Source organism: Anomaloglossus baeobatrachus, chromosome 3 (assembly GCF_048569485.1).
Source record: "Anomaloglossus baeobatrachus isolate aAnoBae1 chromosome 3, aAnoBae1.hap1, whole genome shotgun sequence".
In the NCBI taxonomy this organism is placed as follows: Eukaryota; Metazoa; Chordata; class Amphibia; order Anura; family Aromobatidae; genus Anomaloglossus; species Anomaloglossus baeobatrachus.
The window spans coordinates 7,901,897-7,910,821 of NC_134355.1; the positions used below are offsets into that span (position 1 = coordinate 7,901,897).

Genomic DNA, 8,925 nt, shown 5'->3' on the forward strand with positions numbered 1-8,925 from the left:
ACAACAACAAGGTCCCGGCATTCATGGCGCGGTCGCGCGATCAAAGAGCTCTGGCGGCAGACGCCTTGGTGCAAGATTGGTCGCAGTTCCGCCTCCCATATGTATTCCCGCCTCTGGCACTCTTGCCCAGAGTATTACGCAAGATCAGATCCGATTGCAGCCGCATCATACTCGTCGCCCCAGACTGGCCGAGGAGATCGTGGTATCCGGATCTGTGGCATCTCACGGTCGGCCGACCGTGGTCACTTCCAGACCGTCCAGACCTGCTGTCTCAAGGGCCGTTTTTTCCATCAGAATTCTGCGGCCCTGAACCTGACTGTGTGGCCATTGAGTCCTGGATCCTATCGTCAACAGGCTTATCCCAGGGAGTGGTAGCCACAATGAGACAAGCTAGGAAGTCAACTTCTGCTAAGATCTACCACAGAACGTGGAAGATTTTCTTAACCTGGTGCTCTGCTCAGGGAGTGTCTCCCTGGCCATTTGCATTGCCCACTTTTCTGTCTTTCCTGCAATCAGGGTTGGAAAAGGGCTTGTCGCTCAGCTCCCTTAAAGGGCAAGTCTCGGCACTATCCGTGTTTTTTCAGAAGCGTCTAGCACGTCTTCCTAAGGTGCGCACGTTCCTGCAGGGGGTCTGTCATATTGTGCCCCCGTACAAGCGGCCGTTGGATCCATGGGATCTGAACAGAGTACTAGTTGCTCTCCAGAAGCCGCCTTTCGAGCCTCTCAAAGAAGTTTCTTTTTCTCGCCTGTCACAGAAAGTGGCGTTTCTTGTTGCGATCACAGCGCTTCGGCGAGTGTCTGAGCTGGCAGCTCTGTCATCCAAGGCTCCCTTCTTGGTGTTCCACCAGGACAAGGTAGTGCTGCGCCCCATTCCGGAGTTTCTCCCTAAGGTCGTATCCTCGTTTCATCTTAATCAGGATATATCCTTGCCTTCCTTTTATCCTCATCCGGTTCACCGGTATGAAAAGGACTTGCGTTTGCTAGATCTGGTGAGAGCTCTCAGGATCTACATTTCCCGCACGGCGCCCATGCGCCGTTCCGATGCACTTTTTGTCCTTGTCGCCGGTCCGCGCAAGGGGTTGCAGGCTTCTAAAGCTACCTTGGCTCGATGGATCAAAGAACCAATTATAGAGGCCTACCGTTCTGCTGGGCTTCCGGTTCCTTCAGGGCTAAAAGCCCACTCAACCAGAGCCGTGGGTGCGTCCTGGGCATTACGGCACCAGGCTTCGGCTCAACAGGTGTGTCAGGCAGCTACCTGGTCGAGTCTGCACACTTTCACCAAGCATTATCAGGTGCATACCTATGCTTCGGCGGATGCCAGCTTAGGTAGAAGAGTCCTGCAGGCGGCAGTGACATCCCGTAGGGGAGGGCTGTTTTGCAGCTCTAACATGAGGTATTTCGTTACCCACCCAGGGACAGCTTTTGGACGTCCCAATCGTCTGGGTCTCCCAATAGAGCGCTGAAGAAGAAGGGAATTTTGTTACTTACCGTAAATTCCTTTTCTTCTAGCTCTTATTGGGAGACCCAGCACCCGCCCTGTTGTCCTTCGGGATTGTTTTTGCTGTTTGCGGGTACACATGTTGTTCATGTTGAACGGTTTTTCAGTTCTCCGATGTTAATCGGAGTTAATTTGTTTAAACCAGTTGTTGGCTTCCTCCTTCTTGCTTTGGCACTAAAACTGGAGTACCCGTGATACCACGGGGGGGTATAGCCAGAAGGGGAGGGGCCTTGCACTTTTGGTGTAGTGCTTTGTGTGGCCTCCGGAGGGCAGTAGCTATACCCCAATCGTCTGGGTCTCCCAATAAGAGCTAGAAGAAAAGGAATTTACGGTAAGTAACAAAATTCCCTTCTTTGTAATTGTCAGGGGAAAGCACAGAGAAAGATCAGCGCCATTCACATCCTGGATGTCCTCTTCCTTAACGGCATGGACGTGCGGTCCCACCACTTCACCCAGAGGTAGGTCCGGGTGCGTCGGCAGACCCCGACTCTGCAGGTCACTTATCTCGTGTCGTAAGGACGAGCAGTGTTGTTGTAACCAATAAAATGCACCCTGTGGCCAAAAAAACGCATCAAAAAACAAATGCATTTTGTACCATGCGTTTTTAATCACCGATGGGTGAAAAACGCAAAAATAATTGACGTGTTGCAGTTTTGTGGTCACCGAAAAACTGTAGCTCCCCAAAAAAACTGCAACGTGCGCACAGCAACTGAAATCTCAGACTGTGCTATGGAAGGAAAAGCATGCAGTGTGTGGTGACTAAAGGGTCACCGCAAACTGCACCAAAAACGCATCACAAACTGCAGCGTGCGCATGGGGCCTAAGGTCTAATGCGCACGCTGCGGTTTTTTTTGCTGCGCTTTTGCTTTGTTTTTCGGGTGCAGTTTTGGTTTCCTTCCCCAGCAAAGTCTATGAGATTTTGTTTTTTTCTGCGCATGTTGCAGTTTTTTTTCGGCTGCGTCTTTGTGGTGACCGCTGCAGCAGGTCAATTCTTTGTGTTTTTTGCCAGCGTTTTTGAGCCCTTCCAGGCAAAGGTTTCAACTCAAAAAATGCGACAAAATGCTTGCATTTTTTGCGCAGGATGCATTTCTGTGAACACAGGCTGCATCTTTGTGGTGAGTACAGTGCGCATATAGCTCTGTCAGGACACGGCCACATTGGGCATAGGGGACCAAACATATACTACCCCCCCCATCTCATTTATAGCCTGAAACGTGTGTCATACATGTGTAATAGATGCGGGTCCCACCTCTGCTGCTCTCAGCGCCTCGCCTCACTCCGCAGTGGGGGGATCGGGGGACCCCCATCCTGGAGGGAGGAACGAGCCCTGTGGATTGGACATTAATGCATGGTCTGTGCAAAATGTCAACATTCTTCTCAAAATCTGTGATGGAAAAACGGGAATTGAGTAAAATATCAGAAAACTGAGACCGCGGCAGGAGAGATGGAAAAGTGCCTCTGCTTCCTCCCATCCTGCCGCATAGTCCGAGCACGAGGATGATGGTGGTAGTAACGTGTCCGCTCCTCCTCAGGATACAGCTGGCTGAGAAGTTTGTGAAAGCCGTATCTAAGCCCAGCCGCCCGGACATGAACCCCATCCGGTGAGTACAACCGGCCGCAGGTGACCGGAACAGCTTTATCCTATAAGAAGAAAACCCCTGAGACATCCCACCCTGTATACGCGTCCTGCACTGTATACAGCCCCCGCGTCCCGCACTGTATACAGCCCCCGCGTCCCGCACTGTATACGGCCCCCACGTCTCGCACTGTATACGGCCCCCACGTCTCGCACTGTATACGGCCCCCGCGTCCCGCACTGTATACGGCCCCCGCGTCCCGCACTGTATACGGCCCCCACGTCTCGCACTGTATACGGCCCCCGCGTCCCGCACTGTATACGGCCCCAGCGTCCCGCACTGTATACGGCCCCCACGTCTCGCACTGTATACGGCCCCAGCGTCCCGCACTGTATACGGCCCCAGCGTCCCGCACTGTATACGGCCCCCACGTCCCGCACTGTATACGGCCCCCGCGTCCCGCACTGTATACGGCCCCCGCGTCCTGCACTGTATACGGCCCCCGCGTCCCGCACTGTATACGGCCCCCGCGTCCCGCACTGTATACGGCCCCCGCATCCTGCACTGTATACGGCCCCCGCGTCCCGCACTGTATACGGCCCCCGCGTCCTGCACTGTATACAGCTCCGCGTCCTGCACTGTATACAGCTCTGCGTCCTGCACTGTATACAGCCCCCGCGTCCTGCACTGTATACAGCTCCGCGTCCTGCACTGTATACGGCCCCCCGCGTCCCGCACTGTATACGGCCCCCGCGTCCGGCATTGTATACGGCCCCCCGCGTCCCGCACTGTATACGGCCCCCGCGTCCCGCACTGTATACGGCCCCCGCGTCCCGCACTGTATATGGCCCCCGCGTCCCGCACTGTATACGGCCCTCGCGTCCCGCACTGTATACGGCCCCCCGCGTCCCGCACTGTATACGGCCCCCGCGTCCCGCACTGTATACGGCCCCCGCGTCCTGCACTGTATACGGCCCCCGCGTCCTGCACTGTATACGGCCCCCGCGTCCCGCACTGTATACGGCCCCCGCGTCCCGCACTGTATACGGCCCCCGCGTCCCGCACTGTATACGGCCCCCGCGTCCCGCACTGTATACGGCCCCCGCGTCCCGCACTGTATACGGCCCCCGCGTCCCGCACTGTATACGGCCCCCGCGTCCCGCACTGTATACGGTCCCCGCGGCCCCCGCGTCCTGCACTGTATACGGCCCCCGCGTCCTGCACTGTATACGGCCCCCGCGTCCCGCACTGTATACTGCCCCCGCGTCCCGCACTGTATACGGCCCCCGCGTCCCGCACTGTATACGGCCCCCGCGTCCCGCACTGTATACGGCCCCCGCGTCCCGCACTGTATACGGCCCCCGCGTCCCGCACTGTATACGGCCCCCGCGTCCCGCACTGTATACGGCCCCCGCGTCCCGCACTGTATACGGCCCCCGCGTCCTGCACTGTATACGGCCCCCGTGTCCTGCACTGTATACGGCCCCCGTGTCCTGCACTGTATACGGCCCTCACGTCCCGCACAGGTGACAGTGGCTGCCATCACTCTGATAGATGAGCCGCACAGCTCCTCTCTGCATGTAATGATTGTTCTTATCTTCTGCTTCTCCAAAGCGTGAAAGAAGTTTACCGTCTGGAGGAAATCCAGAAGATCTTCCTGAGGTACGTTCCTCCTCTGCAGAGCGCACACTGGCTGCCGAGTGCAGTGTGTGCAGATATTTGCTCCCTACCGGCCGCTGCCCTCCCCCATTGCTGCTCACACCTCACACTGGCTGCCAAGTGCAGATATCTGCTCCCCACCGGCCGCTGTCCTCCCCCCTCGCTCCTCACACTGGCTGCTGAGTGCAGGTATCTGCTCCCCACCGGCCGCTGTCCTCCCCCGTCACTCCTCACACTGGCTGCTGAGTGCAGGTATCTGCTCCCCACCGGCCGCTGTCCTCTCCCCTCGCTCCTCACACTGGCTGCTGAGTGCAGGTATCTGCTCCCCACCGGCCGCTGTCCTCCCCCGTCACTCCTCACACTGGCTGCTGAGTGCAGATATCTGCTCCCCACCGGTCGCTGTCCTCCCCCCTCGCTCCTCACACTGGCTGCTGAGTGCAGGTATCTGCTCCCCACCGGCCGCTGTCCTCCCCCGTCACTCCTCACACTGGCTGCTGAGTGCAGGTATCTGCTCCCCACCGGCCGCTGTCCTCTCCCCTCGCTCCTCACACTGGCTGCTGAGTGCAGGTATCTGCTTCCACCGGCCGCTGTCCTCCCCCGTCACTCCTCACACTGGCTGCTGAGTGCAGGTATCTGCTCCCCACCGGCCGCTGTCCTCCCCTGTCACTCCTCACACTGGCTGCTGAGTGCAGGTATCTGCTCCCCACCGGCCGCTGTCCTCTCCCCTCGCTCCTCACACTGGCTGCTGAGTGCAGGTATCTGCTCCCCACCGGCCGCTGTCCTCTCCCCTCGCTCCTCACACTGGCTGCTGAGTGCAGGTATCTGCTCCCCACCGGCCGCTGTCCTCTCCCCTCGCTCCCCACACTGGCTGCCGAGTGCAGGTATCTGCTCCCCACCGGCCGCTGTCCTCTCCCCTCACTCCTCACACTGGCTGCTGAGTGCAGGTATCTGCTCCCCACCGGCCGCTGTCCTCTCCGTCAACATAAACACATCCGAGGACAGGGCTACTGGGTTCTGTTAACAGGCCTCTGGCTGGGAGTTGTAGTTCCACAAGCGCTGATGGTTGCGGACCCCCGATGTAAGGCCTTCTCCTCTGCTTTGGGCGTAGGTTGGAGATGAAGGTCATTAAGAGCTCGGGGGGGATGCCGCGACTCTCCTACACCGGCAGGGATGACCGCCACTTTGTGCCGTCCGGACTGTACGTTGTGAAGACGATGAATGGTGAGTGCCGCGTGTGCAGAGTCCCCGGACCCCTGAGCGTATAGTAACCTGCGTTTTCCGCAGACCCCTGGAGCATGGCCTTCAGTAAGACCAACAACCGGAAATACTTCTACAACCACAAGACCCACATCTCCGTCTTTGAGGTCCCCGTGGAGTCCATTGCACCATTTCAGTAAGTCTGGGGCCCGGCGCTCCCGTGCGTCATGCACCGGCCTCGTGTCCTCATATGTCGGCTCTCTGCTTGCTGTCAGTGAATTGAAATGATATAACCCATTGTGATATCATCTGTTTCACACCGCTGAGGTTCTGCTACAGTTGTATCCAGTGTGCACAAGCCTCGGCTCCGGACTGATGGCTTGTCACTGCACCGATACATTGTAACAAACTATCAGTACAGGAGACAGATTGCTGCTATTGTCCAGACTGATACACTGCAGCAAACCCTCCGCTGTGAGCAGCACTGGATCCGGACAGGTTTGTTGCAATGTAATATCAGCGAGCCGAGATCCTGCAGTTGTTGAGGATTGGATGTGTCGGCCAGTCGCTGCCCGGCCCCTCCCGGGATGATATCTGGGCACAGGGGGGGGATTCACGTGTGTCCTTAACGCCTTGTGTCTTGTCTCGCAGCGTCTGCTTCTCGCAGCGCCTCTTCTGGGAGTGGGGTGAAGGGGTGCAGATCCACGAGTCTCAGAAACAAGACCCCAACACGGACAAGCTCTCCAAAGACGCCGTCCTGCACTTCATCCGGATGCACCAGCCCTCGCCCTCGGGGGGTAGAGAGGAAAGGTAGTGACGATCCGGACCGACCCGCGACCACCTCTTCATCATGGGCTGCTCTCCTGCAGGCCTCGGCTGCCAGAGACTGGTATGGAGCGCGGGGGGCGTGCAGAGGGCCGCAGCCCCCAACTCCATTACAGAGACATGTATTGCACTGCGGGGAGCGCCGGACGGAGAACAGGCTCTTTTAACTCCCGGGATTTCGTTCTGTCGATCTGCAGAACGTTTCTCCTCTCCTACATTACAGATAGTCGCGCGTCCCCTAGAGCCGGGTACAGGGGATCGGGGGGTTCCGCGTCGCCCCCTATAACCCATCTGTGACTCTATAGACACAATTGTGATAAATGGATTGGAACAGAAGCTCCGGGCTCCGAAGTGGGGAGAGGGGTCTGCTGCAGCCTCCCCCTCCATCATGTACTCGCTCTTCATTGTCCTGTCCCTTGTCCTGTCCGCGTGTGTTTTAATGCATGGTTTGCCTTGTACCCATGTCATAGGGCGCACACCCAACTCCTACAGCAATAAAGCACTAGAGTTTGGTATAAAGCCGCGTTATTGCCCCTCAGAGGATCAGTACGGATCGTATACCGTGCAGCAGTGGGATAAAGCCGCCATCTCTGTCCCATATACAACATGCAGACTGTAGCGAGAAAACTACCAGTCCCGCGTCTCCATCATTGCATTATAGTTTTTGCTTCAGTCTCATTCCCCTTAGGTTTAAGATCGATCACCTCCGGCCCCTTGCACCCCGCCATGCCGTCTGCCTGTACCACTGCTACCATGTGACAGAGTGGCCGGGGGTGTGGAGCTCACTGATACCAGCGCGTCCTGTAATAGGAGCCATCAGGGTAACAAGTCCATCCATGATTTTTCTTCCTCCTGAATGCCGAGCTGTACATCACCAAGCACAATGCCGAGCACTGGATGGAGCGGTATAAAGCCACCACCACTGGACTCTGGAGGAGACGTGTCCTGTGCAGGGATGGATCGCACTGCTCTATCTGTGTCTGATGGAGGAGTCTGGGTTTGATGATGGAGGAGTCTGGGTTTGATGATGGAGGAGTCTGAGTTTGATGATGGAGGAGTCTGGGTTTGATGATGGAGGAGTCTGGGTTTGATGATGGAGGAGTCTGTGTTTGGTGATGGAGGAGTCTGGGTTTGGTGATGGAGGAGTCTGGGTTTGATGATGGAGGAGTCTGGGTTTGGTGATGGAGGAGTCTGGGTTTGGTGATGGAGGAGTCTGGGTTTGGTGATGGAGGAGTCTGGGTTTGGTGATGGAGGAGTCTGGGTTTGGTGATGGAGGAGTCTGGGTTTGGTGATGGAGGAGTCTGGGTTTGGTGATGGAGGAGTCTGGGTTTGGTGATGGAGGAGTCTGGGTTTGGTGATGGAGGAGTCTGGGTTTGGTGATGGAGGAAGAGGGTTTGGTGATGGAGGAGTCTGGGTTTGATGATGGAGGAGTCTGGGTTTGATGATGGAGGAGTCTGGGTTTGGTGATGGAGGAGTCTGGGTTTGGTGATGGAGGAGTCTGGGTTTGGTGATGGAGGAGTCTGGGTTTGGTGATGGAGGAGTCTGGGTTTGGTGATGGAGGAGTTTGGGTTTGGTGAAGGAGGAGTCTGGGTTTGGTGATGGAGGAGTCTGGGTTTGGTGATGGAGGAGTCTGGGTTTGGTGATGGAGGAGTCTGGGTTTGGTGATGGAGGAGTCTGGGTTTGATGATGGAGGAGTCTGGGTTTGGTGATGGAGGAGTCTGGGTTTGGTGATGGAGGAGTCTGGGTTTGGTGATGGAGGAATCTGGGTTTGATGATGGAGGAGTCTGGGTTTGGTGATGGAGGAAGAGGGTTTGGTGATGGAGGAAGAGGGTTTGGTGATGGAGGAAGAGGGTTTGGTGATGGAGGAGTCTGGGTTTGGTGATGGAGGGGTCTGGGTTTGGTGATGGAGGGGTCTGGGTTTGGTGATGGAGGAGTCTGGGTTTGGTGATGGAGGAGTCTGGGTTTGGTGATGGAGGAGTCTGGGTTTGGTGATGGAGGATGTTACCTCCTGACTGCATTGTGCCCGTTGTACAGATGGTGGAGGAGGATGATGCTCCGGCCATTATCAGGGGGCGGCCACGGCCTCTTACACCAGTGATGACAGTGTGGATAATTGCAGCTTCAGCTTTGTGGGAACAATTTAGGGAAGACCCTTCTCTGTTCCCCGTG

The 8,925-nt window shown here is 56.9% G+C and overlaps 1 protein-coding gene across 1 annotated transcript in view; it reads left to right on the forward strand.

Annotated features, from left to right (window-relative positions):
* The window catches only part of CMTR1 (cap methyltransferase 1), a 93,219-nt gene extending 85,944 nt beyond the window's left edge, over positions 1 to 7,275 (forward strand). Inside the window, 6 exon segments of the mRNA XM_075338976.1 lie at positions 1,865 to 1,956; positions 3,031 to 3,099; positions 4,690 to 4,737; positions 5,843 to 5,955; positions 6,019 to 6,127; positions 6,583 to 7,275. Of these exon segments, the coding sequence (XP_075195091.1) occupies positions 1,865 to 1,956; positions 3,031 to 3,099; positions 4,690 to 4,737; positions 5,843 to 5,955; positions 6,019 to 6,127; positions 6,583 to 6,745 (594 nt within the window). The 3' untranslated portion in view covers positions 6,746 to 7,275.
* The last annotated feature ends 1,650 nt before the right edge of the window (positions 7,276 to 8,925 follow it).